The 18524-nt window shown below is 49.9% G+C and overlaps 1 protein-coding gene across 3 annotated transcripts in view; it reads right to left on the bottom strand.

Moving 5' to 3' along the window:
* The window catches only part of COG7 (component of oligomeric golgi complex 7), a 68776-nt gene extending 51844 nt beyond the window's left edge, over positions 1-16932 (bottom strand). The window contains exons 1-5 of one of the 3 annotated variants that reach the window (XR_016226114.1): positions 16456-16932; positions 10411-10559; positions 9651-9767; positions 6397-6565; positions 186-268 (exon numbers count right to left, since the gene is read on the bottom strand). Coding sequence is in view for 1 of the 3 variants with exons in the window: in XM_002711845.6 (XP_002711891.6) it covers positions 186-268; positions 6397-6565; positions 9651-9767; positions 10411-10559; positions 16456-16855 (918 nt within the window). In the remaining 2 variants the exon portion in view is untranslated. The remainder of the gene's footprint in view (positions 1-185; positions 269-6396; positions 6566-9650; positions 9768-10410; positions 10560-16455) is intronic. The other 2 variants (XM_002711845.6, XM_089321476.1) reach the window with 2 other exon arrangements.
* Between the last annotated feature and the right edge of the window lie 1592 nt (positions 16933-18524).

Here is an 18524-nt window from a genome sequence, read left to right as displayed (position 1 = left end):
ATGCAAACTGATGACCCTTCTCCGCCTGGCAAGGAAATGAATCCAGACGCTGGACCAACAGCACCCTCTACTGGCAAGCTAAAAGAAAAAGGGCCGCAGAATTTGTGCCTTTGAGCACGATGGGGATTCTGCAGCCTGTGTTGGGAGAATTCCACAACCGTAATCGCCCGCTGAGAGCGTCTTACCTTGTGACACTTGTAGTAGTACGCGAGGAGCTGGGGCATCCGGTCCACTTCCGTGAAAACCTTCACAAACGCTTTGGACTGATCTAAGGAACAACAGAAGATGTGTGCATACAGTGATCAGGTTTTCCGGTGCAGCCAAGGGAAGGAACTCACCAGGGGAAATGCAGATGTGTGTGAGCTAGTGCTCCTAGATGGTGGCAGGGACACAGTGACTTGGGCCATCACCTGCTGCCTCCTACGTGCACTAGCAGGGAGCTGCGTCGGAAGTGGAACTCGAAGTGGCACCCTGAGAGTGGACGCCGGTGTTACAAGGGGTGGGCTAAGCTGCTGTGCCACATCACCAGCCTCTGTGATGATCTTTCGGTTTCTAATCGGCCGGCCTAAATTAGGTTGCCCCTGCTAGTCCATGTAACGTCTTCTTCATAGAACTAATGGCAATCTCTACTTACTTCATTTTGATGCCTATACAATAGCTTATTGTCTTTTTCACCCATGGAAACAAATCCCATGAGGGCTGTGACCTTTCCTGGCTTGCTTCACTGTTTCCAGAAACAAGCACAATAAATGGTACAGGTACTCAAAAAGTGTATTAATGATTGTCTTAATTTTTTTTGGAGGGGGAACAGGTAATTGTTTAATTTTTTTAAGATTTCTTTTATTTATTTATTTGAGACAGAGTTAAAGAGAAAGGGAGAGACAAAGAGAAAGGCCTTCCATCTGCTGGTTCACTCCCCAATGGCTGCAATGGCCAGAGCTGAGCCAATTGGAAGCCAGGAGCTTGGAGCTTCTTCTGGGTCTCCCAAGAAGGTGCAGGGGCCCAAGTACTTGGGCCATCTTCTATTGCTTTCCCAGGCCACAAGCAGAGAGCCAGATTGGAAGAGGAGCAGCCGGGACACAAACCCGCACCCACACAGGATGCTGGAGCTGCAGGCGGAGGCTTAGCCCACTACACCACAGCGCCAGCCCCATTAATGATTGTTTTAAACACATTGTCAGCATTACAAGTAGCATGCTTTTAAAAATCAAGAAACAGTAGGTCCATGGTAGAAATAATGGAAACAGAGGACAAGAAGAAACAACTGCCTACATCTTATATGTGTTCAAATAAACACTGTTAACAGTTGGGTATATGTTCAAAGAATGTTTTGAAGTTTGTGTTCATTTTATTTATTTTAGAGAGAGAGAGGGAGAGACAGAAGCAGAGATCCCCCAGTTGTCAGTTCACTTTCCAAACGCTGGCAGCAGCCAGGACTGTTCCCAGGAGCTGGGGACTCAATCCAGGTCTCCCACGTGAGTGGCAGGGACCGAACAACTTGAGCCAACACCTTTGCCTCCCAGCGTGAGCATTAACAGGAAGTTGGGGTCAGGAGCTGGAGCCAGGACGCGAACCCAGGCCCTCCAATGTGGGGTGCAGGTGTTCCAAGTGGTAACTTTGCTGTGTCAAACACCTGCCCCATTTTTAAAATTTTGTATTCACGTCATTCATTTCAGATGCACATAAAGAGAGGAAGAGGGACAGACAGAAAAGTCTCTAACAAAATGAAGTCAAGAAACACCTAAAATTAGTATCTGAAGAAATTAAATAATACATTTAACATGCAGAAATATGAAGTAAATACCAGGAAAAAAAAAAAAAAAACAGCTCCAAGAGTGTTGAGCTGTGGGTTCTGGAAATGGGCCTGGGAAGGAGGAGGTAGAGGCTGAGGGTTTACCTGCCCCTGTAAGCCCTTCAGCACTACTTAACTATTATTTTTTTTTTTTAATATTGTAGGTGATGAGAAAAAAAAATCTACCTGAGGGTAGGCACACAGTCTAGAGGTTAAGATGCTGGTTAGGATGCCCACGTCCCACAGGGCAGGCCTGGGACTGCCGTGCTGGCTCCACTCAATTCCAGCTTCCTGCTAATGGAGACTGCGAGGCAACCGTGATGGCTCAAGCGGCTGGGTCCCTGCCACCCACGTGGGAGGCCTGCATGGAGCTCCTGGTTCCTAACTTTGGCTTGGCCCATTCCTGGTAACTGGCTTTGGGGGAGTGAACCAGAAGATGGGATTTCTCTCTCCTTCAAATACATGCTTTTCTTTTTTTTTTTTTTTTTTTTTTTTTTTTTTTTCCCACAGGCAGAGTGGACAGTGAGAGAGAGACAGAAAGAGAAAGGTCTTCCTTTACCGTTGGTTCACCCTCCAATGGCCGCCGCGGCCGGTGCGCCGCGGCCGGCGCACCACGGCCGGCGTGAGCCACGGCGCCAGCCCAAGTACATGCTTTTAAAAATATAACCAAATTCAGGAAAAAGAAAAGTGAAACCAACTGACTACACTGCGCACCTGGGCTTTGAATCTAGCTGAGCTGAATCTGCTGAGCTGCATGGCTTTTTACAAATAATCCATGCTTCACTCAAACGGGCTCTTCCAAAGCTCCCACGTGGAACGACTCGTTAAGGAGCTGGTCTGTTAGGAATCAGGCCCCTGGAGCTACCGCAGAAGCTACCTGTCTGAGAGGAGAGGGGTACTGTGCACCGAGCACCTCCTCTCTGACTGGTCCTCTCACCTCACTGGGCTCTCACAGCTCACAAGGAGCAGGCCAGAGTTTGAAAACTGGCTCCAGCCACCTCCAACGTCAACACCCCTCCCACTCTGCCACACTTCCCGGCAGACCCACGTATAAACTGTAACAGCCGTGAACTTGGTCCCTGAAGACAAATGACTTAACCCGCCCCAGGCAAATGCGGTTCTGTCCCCAGCCTTCCTCTCGGGTCTCATCTCTGACCACTTCCCAATGCTTGTGCCACTAAGGCAGGTTGAATTATTATTCCCCAGACAGTCCCCGAGTATTCCCTCTCCTGTGCCATTCAAGCACAGGCGCTGCCTCTGCCCCCTGCGCATCTCTTGGCAACATCATGGACTCATGGGAAAATGCTCATGCTATGTTGCTAACTGGGGCCAAGAGAGAGAGAGAGAGAGAAAACTATATAAACTAATGTCTATATTTTTCCTAAAAGACACATGTATACAAGAGAAAAAACACTGGAAGAACATACTAATAGTCACCTCTGGTTGTGAGTTGACTAGCAAATCATTTTTGTTTTCCTATTTTTCAGAGACTCACTAACCTGTATTGTTCTTATCATCAGAAATTATTTTTTGATGATTTTTCTAATCCACGTATCTTTCAAGATTCTGCACATATACTGACCCTTGCGGATGAACTGACCCTTGCGGACGCTTCCTCCACTGCCCCCAGCCCACTCAGGCAGCTTTCCCTCTGCACCTGGCAACACAATTACTTGTGGACTTGTTCTCACCGAGCCTTACCCTCAGCCAAGCCCAAGTGCCCGTAAGCACAGCAACCTGACCTTATTCATCTCTATTCCTCGCTGTCCGGCACATATTTTGCATTTTTAGATAACCTGGACAAGTGGGTTACCCCTTTGCAAATGCCTACTGGGATTACACAGAGGGGAGCTAAGAACCAGCAAACACACGGAACTCCTACAGGTTCACACGCTTGGTGGTTTGAGGAATGAGTAAATACTTTGGAACATGTCAGCATTCCACACATAGCAATGGGCTCCGAGAGCCAAGTAACAGTTCCAGCAGCAAGTGGTTTCTTACATATTTCCCGAAGGGGAAAGGAAATGAGGAAATGCACTGCCCCATTTCCAGCTTCCTGATAAAAAAAACTGGGAGGCAGGTGCCGGGGAGTCCCTGATACACTGCAACACCGCGGGCTCATGTCTGCCTCCTTCTGGCCAAATCTAGAATCACAGCTTTAGAATTACATTTAAAAGAAGGAAATTTTTTTTTTAAATTAGCTAACAGGCCCCCAACCTTTTTATATCTGTGTTGTTCCCTTTGCTTCTAGGAAACCCAATACACTGCTGTGGGGCCAGCGCCGTGGTGTAGCGGGTAAAGCTGCCGCCTGCAGTGCCAGCATCCCAAAAGGAGCAGTCCCGGCTGCTCCTCTTCTGATCCAGCTCTCTGCTGTGGCCTGGGAAAGCAGCAGAAGATGGCCCAAGTCCTTGGGCCCCTGCCCCCGCATGGGAGACCTGGAAAAGGCTCCTGGCTCCTGGGTTCGCTTCGGTGCAACTCCGGCCATTGCGACCATTTGAGGGGTGAATCAGAGGATAGGAGACCCTCCCCCCCCCCCCGCCGACTCTGCCTTTCTTTAACTCTGACTTTCAAATAAATAAATAAATAAATCTTTTTAAAAAAGTGACTACTGTGGAGTTACCCAGCTAAACTTTGGGACCTGCTACCAGATCTCAACTCAGTGGGCAGGAATCTGTGAGTTAGAAAATGCATATCTGCCTTTAACATGCCTATAATATTCATAAGGTCACTTAAATAAATGAGCCTTCCTGCTACCGTTACATTTCATCAGTCGTAAGATGAAGAAGTTCTGGGGTTCTGGTGCACCTGGTGACTGTGGCTGTTTTTAAAATAAAAATAGCAATAAATGTTTTTATAATTATAGATTATTATTATATCCTTAAAATCGCTGACAGTACATCTTAAGTGTTCTCACCACAATAAGACAGACGTTACTGTAACGGTGTGAGGTGACAGATCTGCTAACTAATTTGATGGGGTAATCACTTTCCAATATAAATGTACATCAAATCATCATGCTGTATACCTTATAGATATTTTTTATTTTTAATTTTACCTCAATAAAGCTGAAAAAAGCACCCCTTTTCTTCTCAAAAATGTCCTTTTTAATAATAAATTGTACTGTTGAACTCCGTATACTGAAATTTTAGAATACTTACATATATGATGAATTTATATATACATTCTGCATATTTATAATTATTTAGCATTAGCTTTAAACAATAGCACACTCATCCACCCTGAAACACTGAAAAAGTCTGATTGAATTCCTAAGATGTCAGAAGGTTTCACAGTTTAATTTCACCCTCAGAATTGCACCCCCATATACACAAAACCGACTCAGACGCCAGGAGAGGAAAACGTTTCCAGGACGGGAGAGTAAGCCAGCACTGCCCACTGCTGTTGACAATGAGAAACAGAGAAGCAGAAACGGACAGCAGGCCTTGGCATTGGGTGAAAATGCAGACATGAACAGAACAGGGCAGGGAACATTAAGCTCAGGGCGGAAGGCCCTGCGTGACACACGAGCTGGGGCAGGCACGCGGGCAGCAGGTGAGGCATCCCTTATGACAGTGCCTGAGTCCCTACTCGGCTTCCAGCTCCGGCTTCCTGCTGGTGCCCAGCCTGGGCAGCAGCAAGTCAAGGACCTGGGTTCCTGCCGCCCTCTTAGGAGACCTGGATGCCCCCAGCCATTGCAGGCATTTGAGGAGTTACCCAGGGGATGAGACCTCTCTGCCTGTCAGATAAATAAAATGGAATATGTACAAGCAGATGGAAGGAAAACAGAATTAGTGGATACACACTGCATTCTGTCAATCAAAAAAGCTGTAGAAGTAAAAAAACAGCCCTGCTGCTGCTTCTTCGTTTTTAACCGTTTTGTGGATGAAAAAGACAGGAAGCATTAGACAAACTTATTTGTTGGAAAATATGTACATCATAATGTTCTTTTGAAAAAATTTTTTATTTATTTTATTATTTGAAAGGGAGGGCGTCCTCCCATCTGCAAGAGTTGGGGCTGGCTCAGGGTCTCCCACATGGGTAGCAGGGACCCCACTACGTGCTGCCTCCCAGGGTGGACATTAGCATGAAGCTGAATTGAAAGCAGAGCTGGTCCTGGAACCCAGGCACTCTGATGGCATCTTCACCCGTGTGCCAAATGCCCACACCATAGTGTCCTTGAGGGAGTCAAAACTCACCAAGAGCAAAGAATGTGCATTTCTCTAATATAAATTTTACCTCAAAAATAAAAGAACCATAAACCAACACTGAGCTTCAGTTATCGATATGAAAACTGAAGTGCTCAGCAGTGAAGTGCACTGACTTCTACAGCTCACTTGGAAATAAAACGGATCGATGGCTGCATGAACGGATGGATGGGTTGGTAGACACAGGGTAAATCGAACGTGGCAAATGCTGATGGTAGAACCCAGATGGTGTGTTCACTGCACTTGGTGCAACTTTGCTGTATGTTCAAAAATTTCATAGAGAATGCTGAAAGCATGTATCTCAACATGACAGATTTTCTGGCAATCCACGTAATTTAATGACGATCAAGGCATTCCAAAGCTTTCCCCTTCTGGAGATGAGAAACGGCCCACACTCACCCACAGACTGCGTGGTGAACGCGGCCACGATCTGGGGACTGGCCAGGGCCTCCAGCCTGTTCTTCAGCGCCTCCAAGTGCACACATTTTTCGGAGTAGTCTGGGGTGTCCACAAGCATCGCCAAGCTGTTCTGCATGCCCGTGAGCTTGGCAGAAATCACAGCTATGTCCTTTTAAAAAGACCAGGATAAAGAGCGGTTATTTATGTGCACTGGGACAGAGAGACTGCAACACTGGTTAAGAAGATGGCTCAGGTGTCACAGGAGCACAGGTTAGGGAGCAGTCAGTTCTGCGCATGACAGGCGAGGAGCCAGCAGAGAGGGCTCTGAAGGAGGCAGCGCGTGGGCTGCACCTGGAGGCACAGCAAAGGGGAGGGCAGCTGGTGTGGGCAGAGAAGAGAGCATGAGGCGCGGCGGGCCACAGTCGGAGTGCTCACAGCGGGACATGTGGATGGAAGAGCCACAGGGTGGAGGAAAAAGGAAGGAGACCCTGGGTGCTGTTGTCTGGTCCCAGGAGCAAAGGCCCGGATGGAAAAGGCCACCACCAACCCAGACAGGCAGGCCCTGAGAAAAAGTAAACAGGGGATGGCCTTGGACACAAAGAATGAACTTGAAGGGCCTTGCCTGAGTCCCGGCAGTTCTGAGCCTCCAGACAGAAGAGGGAGAAAACTTCCATCTTTCGGTAGTTTTCCATGGAAATCAGACATGATATTTAAATATACTCTATCCCATACACACGCACAGGGAATCCAGTAGGGTTTGCAACTTACATATAGGAAGCCTGGATCAACTAAACTGTCAGAAACTAAATGGGATAAGACAGTGCTAACTGATGTAGAACAGCAGATACAGGGCCGGCACTGCAGCTCAATAGGCTAATCCTCCGCCTTGCGGCGCCGGCACACCAGGTTCTAGTCCCGGTCGGGGCACCGGATTCTGTCCCAGTTGCCCCTCTTCCAGGCCAGCTCTCTGCTATGGCCCGGGAGTGCAGTGGAGGATGGCCCAAGTACTTGGGCCCTGCACCCGCATGGGAGACCAGGAGAAGCACCTGGCTCCTGGCTTCAGATCAGTGCGGTGCGCCAGCCGCAGTGGCCATTGGAGGGTGAACCAAGGCGAAAGGAAGACCTTTCTCTCTGTCTCTCTCTCTCACTATCCACTCTGCCTGTCAAAAAAAATAAATAAATAAAAGCAGATACAGTACAGAGTGAAAAACGCTGCCAACGGCATCCACGGTGCGCCATTGTTTGAGGGAGAAAAAGAGCAGGGCCCAGCTACATGTGCTCCTACCTGGAACGAAGGCATGAGGCTGACAACGGGGTGTGTCTGCAAATCAGAAATTAGGGGACTGGAGGGTCCGGGTTAGGAAAAAACCTTATTTTATTTTTCACAGTTTATTCCTGGTTACTGAATGTTTTCCCACATGCATATATAACTTTAAAAAAAATTTTACTTGTGATAATAAAGAAAACTGAAAGTATGCCATTGTAAAAACTAAAAGAAAAAGAAGAGGAGGAGGGAGGGTAGAAATGAGGGAGGAGGGTACAATGGGAAGTATCATTATCCTCTTAAAACCATATATATGAAATACTTGAATCTGTTCCCTTTATATAAATAAATATAAAAAATAAAAATAAAGAAAACATTGGAGGGTGAGGCACTGTGGTGTAGTGGGTAAAGCTATGGAGCCGTATGGGCACCAGTTTGATTCCTGGCTGCTCCACTTCCAATCCAGCTCCCTGCTGATGCACCTGGGAAAGCAGCAGATGATGGAACATGTGCTTGGGCCCCTGCACCCACGTGAGAGGTCTGGAGAAGCTCCTGGTTCCTGGCTTTGGATGAGGCCAGCTCCGGCCGCTGCGGCCATTTGGGGAGTGGACCAGCGGATGGAAGACCTCCCCCCTAACCCCGAGTGACTCTGCTTTCCAAATAAATAAATAAATCTTCAAACAAATAGTTGGGTAATTTCTTATAAACATATATTTATCACATAACCCAACAATTCCATTCCTAAGTCTTTACTTTAGTGAAGTAAAAACTTATCTTCTCATCAAAACCTGTTTTATGGGGGCAGACACTATGGCTCAGTGGGTTAAAGCCCTTATGGGCAGTGCCAGCAACCCATGTGGGGCTGGTTCAAGTCCCGGCTGCTCCACTTCCGATCCAGCTCTCTGCTATGGCCTGGGAAAGCAGTAGAATAGGGCCCAAGTGTTTGGGCCCCTGCACCTGCGGGGGGGACCTGGAAGAATCTGCAGGATCCTGGCTTCAGATCGGCCTAGGTCCGACCGTTGCAGTCATTTGGGGAGTGAACCAACGGATGGAAGATCTCTCTCTCTGTAACTCTGCCTTTCAAATAAATAAACAAATAAATCTTTATTTAAAAAAAACTGTCTTATGAATGTTTGTAGAATTTCTGGTAATATTTATCCATAATCATCACAAACAGGAAGAACCTCAATGCTTGTCACCTGGGGAACACATAAGCAAACTGTGGCGCATCCACGCAACACAATTCTGTTGAGGAACTAAGAGAAACAAGTGAGATTCTCCAGATCCGAGAGGTTCTGTCCGAGTCACTGCAGGGCTGATTTACTTATAAGACACTCTGGAAAAGACAAAACTCCAGGGGTGGAGAAGGGGTCAGAGGCGGGGGTGGGGGAGGGTTGATGACAAGGCTGCGGCATGAGGGGAGTCACAGTGGACACTCTGCAGCTTGCCTGTGACTGTGGTTACCCGACTCGATCAATCTGTCAGAACTCCAAGTACTGCACACCAAAAAAATTAATTCACTACACACAGTTTTCTGAAATAAATACATATTTTAAATATCAAATAAAAAACTTTATAATTTTTTTTTAAGGCAAAGAGATGAGCAGTAATTTGTTTTGTCCCACAACTGGAACAGCTTTTCACCGGACATCGTCTCACATCATCTCCTTCCAGGCAGGCCTCAAAGGCACCGTGATTTCCTCTGCAGCCCCGGGGCTTTGCCAGGGTCCCACGTGGGTGAGGCCTCTCTACCCCTGTTCCAGCCCTCGCCCAGCCCCGCCCTCCCTGAGGCTTCTGAACTCACTCTCCCGGCAGGCAAAGCGGGCAGCAGTCAGAGCCAGGCCGCATCTTGCCTTCCCCATGTGGGAAAGGTTTCCGTGTGCTGCTACTGGGGCTCCCCTGCGGTCTGATCAGTGGCTACCTTGCCTTCTCCGCTCCTTAAGGCCCTGCCTAGATGAATGTCACAATGTCCCCTAAACAGGAGACCTACCTGAGTCTTGAAGGTCTCCTCGATGTCGGCGCTCAGGGTGCTCCACTTGTCTGCTTCCTGCAGAGACTCGGCAGCCAGCTGCATTCTGGACTTGACCTGATCGATTTCCACCAACACCTGCGGGGAAAGGGAGGCGAGAAACCGAGGCAGATCCTGACTCTGCTCCTTCCTGCAGTGACTGGAAACAAGCGTCATGGCCCGCTCCCTCTGTCTTTAGGGAGCCTCTGCACCCCCAAACCACCGGTCACCTGACTGCAGCACCTGCTGAAGGGGTGACTAAGCTGAAAGAACACAGCAAGGAGGTCGTGTAAATGCTGAGCAGGATTCTGGGTTGGGGTCGTGGTTCAGCAGGCTAAGCTACCACTTGGCACACAAACAGCCCAGATCTGAGTGCCGGCTCAAATCCTAGCTACTCCCCCTCTGATCCAGCTTCCTGCTAAGGCATTCTGGGAGGCAGCCGATGACGGCTCAAGCGCTTGGGGCCCTGCCACCCATGGGAGACCCGGATAGAGTTCTAGGTTCTGGACTTCAGCCAGACCTAGTTCTGACTGTTGCAGGTATTTGGGGTATGAACAGATTTTTTTTTTTCCTCTCTCTCTCTCTCTCTGCCTTTCAAGTGGATGAAAATAAATAAAAATAAACATTGACAAGAATTTTTCCGAGTTAAGATGGGCCTCCTGTGATGTGCTGTTCTAAGCGCCTTAGGAGAGGGAAGATCTTCCAGGATCAAGAATCTAACATTCAGGACAGGTGCCAATACCTGCATGGACTGCGATGTGTCCTGCTCAAATTTCCTAATGTCCTCCTTGACAAGAATCATTTGTTCTTTCAGGAAAGACGCCTCCTGTTTAAGGGCCTCGACGTCACGGAGCACTCTGGGCATGTTCTGAAGGGCTTGGTGACTTGTTTCTACAGAAAAAGAAAAAAAAATCCAGAGCGGCACAACAGGTGACAAGCAGAACGGCCACCAGCAAGGAACAGGAGATAAATGAGACCACAGCGAGGAAACTCTCCCGAAATCATTCCCAACCACAGTCTCCGGGGCCTGTGCAAAACGCGGGGCAGCCCAGGGGACGGGTGCTGTGAGGTGGCCTCTGCTGGGGCCACGTCGTGCCAAGGAGAGGGCCGCCTTAGCTTAACAAGGAACGGACCGTCAAGCTGACCCAACCCCAGCTGTTTCCCAGGGCGAGGGAAGCTGTAACACCCTCTGCAAGAAAGAGTCTGGGCGCGTGCCAGCCCTGCCCAGGGAGCCCCCCAGACCCCATCTCACTTAACATCCGCGCAGTCATCACCAGCTTCTCACTGAGGAGGAAGCGGAGGCGCAGAGAGGTTAAGTAACTCACGCCACAGCTCAGGAGCCGGGGCCAAACTGTATACTTATTTTGCCCCCGATGTCTGCTTCCCAGGATTCCTTATGTTTTTTTCCTCCAATTTCCATATTCTTTTTTCTCCTGTTTCCATATTCTTGAGCTTTTTCTAGGCTATTTTGCTTTTTTAAAAAGATTTATTTATGTATTTGAAAGTCAGAGTTACAGAGAGAGAAGGAAAGGCAAAGAGAGAGAGAGAGAGAGGTCTTCCATCTGCTGGTTCACTCCCCAGTTGGCTGCAATGGCCAGAGCTGCACTGATCCGAAGCTGGGAGCCAGGAGCTTCCTCCAGGTCTCCCACGTGGGTGCAGGGGCCCAAGTGCTTGGGCCATCTTCTACTGCTTTCCCAGGCCATAGCAGAGAGCTGGATTGGAAGTGGAGCACCTGGGACTTGAACCGGTGCCCATATGGGATACCGGCACTGTAGGCGGCAGCTTTGAAACTACGCCACAGCACTGACCCCTCTAGGCTATTTTTCTGCTAAGTGCAACACTTTTTTTAGGAATATACTTAGTTTTCCTCATTACTGGATAGTGAAGGAGAGTGTTATTTCAAAGGACCACCCAATGTTGAGAAGAAAAAAGAGATTCCTTTGACAGATAGCCTTTGAAAATGTCTTTCGGGGCTGGCTCTGGGCGTAGCAGGTAAAGCCGCTGCCTGAAGCACCGGCATCCCATATGGGCGCCGGTTTGAGTCCCAGCTGCTCCACTTCCGATCCAGCTCTCTGCTGTAGCCTGGGAAAGCAGTAGAAGATGGCCCAAGTCCTTGGGCTCCTGCACTCACATGGGAGACCTAGAAGAATCTCCTGGCTCCTGGCTTTGGATCAGTGCAGCACCAGCCGTTGCGGCCAGTTGGGGAGTGAACCAGTGGATGGAAGACTCACTCTCTCTCTTTCTCTCTCTCTCTCTTTCTCTCTCTCTGCCTTTCCTTCTCTCTCTGTGTAACTTTTAAAAAATAAATAAAATCTTTAAAAAAGAGAAAAATACGTGTGAGTCACCATGTGACATTTCCACAAGCCCGGTGGAGACATCAGCGGGTGACACTGTGAACAGAAGGTTCCTGCTTTGAAATCCCAGCTGCCTGGCAAGTTTTCCATTGGTAAAGTATAAACTGTGGCCCCTGACTTCTCCAAGGGTTCTGTCCCATCCTGAACCAAACTGACCTCTTGGGGGTGGGGCCGAGGGCAGGGACAGGGACACGCCTGAGCTACAGGCGAGAGCAACCTCGTCCACGTCACTGATTAATGTCGGGTTGAACTGCCCATACACTTCTGGCGCTCCCTGGGCGCTGCGGCTGCCGTAACTGTAGAATCTGACAACAGGACGAGTGAGACTGAGCCAAGACGCTGTACAAGTTTCAGAGAATCTGAGGGTGTGCAGGCGGTGGCCCAGGGATGAGCCGGAGGCCCCGGGAGCAGGCTGAAGGAAATAAACACTAAGGGGTCTCCAGTTAGTCCAGTGGTGAACATTCTGGAATCACCCCAAGTTTCTCATTCAGTGGGTGCGGGAGGAGGCCCACGATGCCCATGCCTAACTGCTGCTGGTGGCAGGACCGCACACTGAGATCGACTAGACTGTTCCTTCGCTGCTCCCCTGCCTCACCCCTGTGAGCCAGCATCGTGACACAGCAGGTAAAGTGCCCCCTGTGACGCCTGGCACCACATATGGGCACTGGTTGCTGTCCTGGCTGCTCCACTTCTGATCCAGCTCCCAGCTTATGGCCTGGGAAGTAGCACAAGATGGCTCAAGTGTTTGGGCCTCTGCACCCACGTGCGAGACCTAGAAGAAGCTCCTGGCTTCAACCTGGCCCTGCCCTGGTCGTTGTGGCCATTTGTGGAGTGAACCAGCGGACGGAAGGTCTCCCTCTGTAACTCTGACATTCAAATAAATCTCTTTTTAAAAAACCATCGTAGCCCTAGATCTGAACTGCAGCACGGAGGCCCGCCGCGTGGGCTGCATGGGGGTGTGCCAAGGAGAGGCACGCGAGTGGCTTCTTCACGCAGCCCTTCCGTAAACTGTGCCATCCCTGATGGCGGGTGGCCGCTCACAGTACAAAACCTTTCTGAGGGCAGTTATACAGGATGACGAAAAAGCAGCAATGCTGTTCTGTGGTCTTTTCAAAATGTGGCCCACAGGCCTCCGGTGTCAGCTAGAATGGAGTTCAGATGCAAATGTAGGTGCCAAGGCCACCTGTCCGAGGTTTCCACTCAGCAGGCACGGTGTGAGGTCAGGGAATGTGGACGTGGTTAACAGATGTCTAACAGCAGAACACAATTTGAAAATCTTTGCAGACCGTGCTGTGTGATCTGGGGTTAGGAAGGTTAGCAGTAAACTCCATCCAAACAAGTCCGAGGTCTTCCTCCCCTCCCCCCAGCGCACTGGGTGGAAGCTGCACCTTGTCTCTGCCCACCCTCCACCCCGCCCAGTGTGCTCCATGGCACCTGAGCATCTTGACAATGAACTCCCAGGACCTGCTCATCCACCTCCACCACAAAATAACAATCTGACCCCACATAAGGTTCCCAAGAAAGGAAACAAAGAACCACAAAGGGGTCTTCAGTGCGCAGGTACCTCCCTGACTTTCACAGCACTGCTGAGGCCCCAGCCAGGTCTCCAGCCCGAGAAACCTCGGAATCACACTTCCGGTCTGGGCTGGCTCCCTGCGTGCCTCTCTTCCCTCCCCTCGGCCCTGCAAACTTCAGCCCACTCCTGTACCCGTTCTAAAGGCTACCATTTCCCATGGCTGCCCCTGCAAGGGTAAAGACCAGATTCCAGCGCAAAGGGGCATGGGAAGATTTTAGGGGGTGACAGCAGCGTAGCTCAATACATTTGTTCAAACTCCTCAGATAAGATCCATGCATGTAAACGTTATCTAAACAAACAGAAGTGGGAGGGGCCGGCAAGGTGGCTTAGTGGGTAAGGCCACCACCTGCAGTGCTGGCATCCATTATGGGTGCCGGTTCGAGTCCCGCTGCTCACTTCCAATCCAGCTCTCTGCTATGGCCTGGGAAAGCAGTAGAAGATGACCGAAGTCCTTGGGCCCCTCCCTGCAGCTGTGTGGGAGACCCAGAAGAAGCTCCTGGCTCCTGGCTTCGGATGAGCGCACCACCTCTGGCGTTGCGGCCAACTGGGGAGTGAAGCAGCAGATGTAAGACCTCTCTCTCTCTCTCTCTCCTTCTCTCTCTTTCTTACTCTTTCAAGTAAAATAAATAAATCTTGAAAAAAAAGAAGAAAAAAAAAACACAGAAGTGGGCATTTGTCCTAGCAGTTTAGAGCCCATGTCTCTTCTCTGAGCACCTAGGTTTGATAATCAGCTCTGGTTCCCGAGTCCACCTTCCTACTAACGGGGATTCTGGGAGGCAGCAGGGCATGGCTCAAGTGGTCGGGTTCCTGCCACCCGCGTGAGAGACCTTGGTTGAATCTGGGGCGCCTGGCATTTGGGAAATGAAGCAGCAGATCCTCTTCTGCTGCCGCTTCTCAAATAAAAAAAAACAATGAGCTTGGGTTCTGGGAGCAGTTTCCCTGGGTTCAAATCCAGGCTCCCCTACTCGTGAGCAATATGCCACCGGGCAAATTACTGCTCTTGGACTCAGCTATACAGTAGGAATAACAACAGTGCCTATCTCAAGAATCATCCTTGGGACCGGTGTTATGGCATAGCCAGTTAAGCCCCTGCCTGCAGGCAGTATCCCAATTGGCTGCTGGTTCAAGTCCCGGGTGCACTACTTCCAACCTGGGAAGGCAGCCGAAGACGGCCAAGGTGCTTGAGCAGTGCACCCACGTGACAGCCCAGGATGAAGCGCCAGGCTCCTGCCTTTGGCCTGGCCCAGTCCTGGCTGTTGTGGCCATTTAGGAAATGAACCAGCAGATGGAAGACCTTTCTCTCTCCACCTCAACCCCCTCTCCCCACCCTGTAACTCTGCCTCTCAAATGAATAAATCTTTTTTAAAAGAATTACTCTTAGGTTTAAATTAGATAATCATGCCCCAAAATTAACATTCTGCCCAGGACAACAGTGCAATGTACAGGACTGTGCGAAGTATCACAGGACATTAAACACTGCTGGGTCTGTCCACTAAATGTCCACCATTGTGACGTCCCTTACCACCTGACACTCACTGCTAAGTATTACCAGGGGAGGGGGCAGAGGCAGGGAGAGGCAGGGAGGAAACACAGTTTCACACCTAAAGCACTTAACAGTAACTGGCCCACTTTTACCAATGCCCTCCCTTTGCCAGATGAAGTCTGCCTTCGAGGCCTGCTGTGGGGAAAGCCCTATACAATTCTCCCAGCTAGGAGGTGACTGCTACCTCCCGCCAGCCCTCAGAGCTCCAGGTTCCACGCTCCGCAAAGCCACCTCTCACTGTAACAGAACTGTGTACACGTCTTCCCCACAGGCAGCAGCCGAAGAAAAGTAAAGTTCTCATCCTCAGTACCCATTTCTCTCATTTTTCTTTTAAGATTTATTTATTTATGAGAGGCAGAGTGATAGACAGAGGGAGAGGTCTTCCATCCCCAGATGGCTGCAGAGCCAGAGCTGCACCGATCTGAAGCCAGGAGGCAGGAGCTTCTTCCAGGTCTCCCATGTGGGTGCAGGGGCCCAAGGACTTGGGCCATCTTCTTCTGCTTTCCCAGGCCATCAGCAGGGAGCTGGATTGGAAGTGGAGCAGCCAGGACTCGAACCAGTGCCCATGTGGGATGTTGGTGCTACAAGCGGATATTTTACATACTATGCCACAGCACCAGCCCCTTCTCTTATTTTCTTAAGCTCTCCATCTTCTTTTTAACATTTATTTATTTAGACTACACACACACACACACACACACACACACACCCCTCTTCTATTTTGGGGCTGAGCCAGGCCAAAATCAGGAACTCAATCTTAGTCTGGCTCCTGAGTGGCAAGGACTTAGTACTTGGGCCTTGATCGGCCGCCTCCATTTCCTGGAGTTCAGGGCTAATTCACCTGGGAAAGCAGTGGAGGGTGGTCCAAGTCCCTGGACCCCTGCACCCACGTGGGAGCCCTGGAAGAAGCTTGTGGCTCCTGGCTGTGGCCCTGGCCCAGCCCTGGCCACTGCAGCCATCTGGGGAGTGAACCAGCGGATCGAAGATCACTCTCTCTCTCCCTCTTCCCCTCTCTGAAACTCTGCCTTTCAGATAAATAAATAGTAAAAAAAAATAAATAAATAAAAAATTTAACGGCTCCATTCGGGCCGGCCCATCTTCCTTGGCAGACAGGTGTCATTCCCAAACTTTCACTATCCTGACAATTATTTAACGCTCTCAACATTCACTCCTCTAAGTTTTAAAGGCGATTTCGTGGCACTGCCAGGGGTGGAAAACAAACTCCCCAAATCGGCAGGTGTTCAAGGCGGGGCGGGCACCGAGCTGACTCCCCGGGCGCAATTACAAGACTGCGGCCGCCCGCCCGCGGCTCACCCTCCACGGCGTGGTTCACCTCCTGGATGAACAGCTGCAGCTTCATCACCAGCGTGGCCGCGTGGCCGTCCGCCTTCCCGGCCGCGGCCTCCTTGGGGCCAGCCTTGAAGGCCGCATTGATCCACTCCTTCACGTCGAAGTCGTCGGCCAGGAACTTGGAGAAGTCCATGGCGGCACGGCTTCGGGCCTGGGGTTCAGGCCTGAAAGGCTGGCTCTGGAAGACAGCGATGACGAAGTAGCAGGCGACCCGGCGAGGGCACCGCACACACCTCAGCGTACAGCACGGATGGGTAATTTGCCCCTCTGCGAACTGCCCCTCTGTCCGTTCGCGCAGACTGCGGCGGGGAATGAGCCTCGCCGCGCGCCGTACTTTCTTCCGGAAGTGGGTGGCCGTTACCATAGCGACTGCCGGCGCTCCCGGCGCTTAGCTGAGCGACACACAGGAGAAACGCCCAGGACGGCGGGCCCAGGGCAGGTACAGCCTCCCGCCTTGTGTTAACATCTGCGGAGCACTAAACTTTATGTTTGCTACAGCCGTCTTTACGTATATTAGTGCGTTTCATTCTCCTAAAGGCTGTTATTCTCCCCAGCCTGTAAGAACTGGCAGTTAAACAACGGCTTTTCGAGGCAGCTTGCAAGTGGCACGGTCGGGTTTTGAACTCGGGCTGGCCACGGAAGCCCGCGTGGCCTTTCCCTCCCGGCTCTTCGCTCCGGCCACCCTGGCTTCCCGCCCTTCCTGCGGCTCCACCAGGAACCCCGCCGGCCTCCGCACTGACTGGTTCCTCCAGCCTGAAACCGGAGCAAATCAATGATTTTTAGTGAAGTGGGTTAGAGTCGTGCCATCTGCAGGAGAGCATTTGCATCAGCTTAAAAATGGACCTGTGTGCCCAGCTGCTCCTACTCCCAGCCCTAGGGAATCGCTAGCCTGCGTTCTGTCTATAAATTCACCTTTGCAGGACATGGCAGAAATGTAAGCTCATACAGTATGTGATCATTTGCACCTGGCTTCTTTCACTTAACATGTTTGAGGTTTAGCCTTGCTGCACTATGTATCAGCAATTTGTCTCTTTGCTGAATATTATTCCATTGTATGGATATAACGTACTTATTTTAATACATTAGCATGTCTTGATAACGGATTTTATCAGTTGCCAGGTGATGGACATTTGTATTGTTCCTAGTTTAGGGCTATGATGAATAACTGTTGCGAGGAACATTTACAGACGTGTCTTTGTGTGGACATATGTTTTCATTTTTTTAAATTGATTTTGAGAGGTAGAGTTACAGAGAGAGAGGTCCTCCATCCTCTGGTTCACTCCCCAAATGGCTGCAATGGCCAATCTGTGCCCATCAGGAGCCAGGAGCTTCTTCCGGGTCTGCCACATGGGTGCAGGGGCCCAAGGACTCAAACCATCTTCTGCTTTCCTAGGCGGGACACGAACCAGCGCCCATATGGGATGCTGACACCACAGGTGGACACTTACCCTTCTACACCACAGCGCCTGCCCCACATTTTCATTTCTTTTGGACAGATTCCTGGGAGTGGAATTGCTGGGTTGTGAGGTACACTTGTGTTTGACTTTTAAGAAACTGTCAAGCTTTGCCTCAGTTCCTGTGGCATTTCATATAACCGTCAGCAATGCATGCGGGTTCCGGTTCTGTTGTAGCCTGACCGATGTTTGGTATGCAGTGGTTCTCATTTACATTTCCCTAATGCAAAATTGTCTTTTAGATGCAAATATTTTAAATTTTGATAAAGTCCATTATCACATTTTTCTTTTATACTTTTGGTGGTGTATATATAAGAAGTCTTTGCTGGACTCAAAACCATGGAGAACTTCTCCCAGGTTTTGTTGTAAAATTTTTAAAGCTTTGCTCTTTTGTTTTTTTAAAGATTTTTTCATTTATTTGAAAGTCACAGGGAAAGTTTTTGAAAGTTACACAGGGAGAGGAGAGGCAGAGAGAGGTCTTCCATCCGCTGGTTCATTCCCCAGATGGCTGGGATGGATAGAGCTGCACCGATCCAGAGCCAGGAGCCAGGAGCCAGGAGCCTCTTCCGGGTCTCCCAT

This window comes from Oryctolagus cuniculus, chromosome 19, assembly GCF_051225735.1.
Source record: "Oryctolagus cuniculus isolate XC-2025 breed Fujian yellow rabbit chromosome 19, ASM5122573v1, whole genome shotgun sequence".
Classification (NCBI taxonomy): Eukaryota; Metazoa; Chordata; class Mammalia; order Lagomorpha; family Leporidae; genus Oryctolagus; species Oryctolagus cuniculus.
Note: the sequence above shows the minus strand (reverse complement) of the source record. Positions and strands in the feature narration are given on the sequence as shown.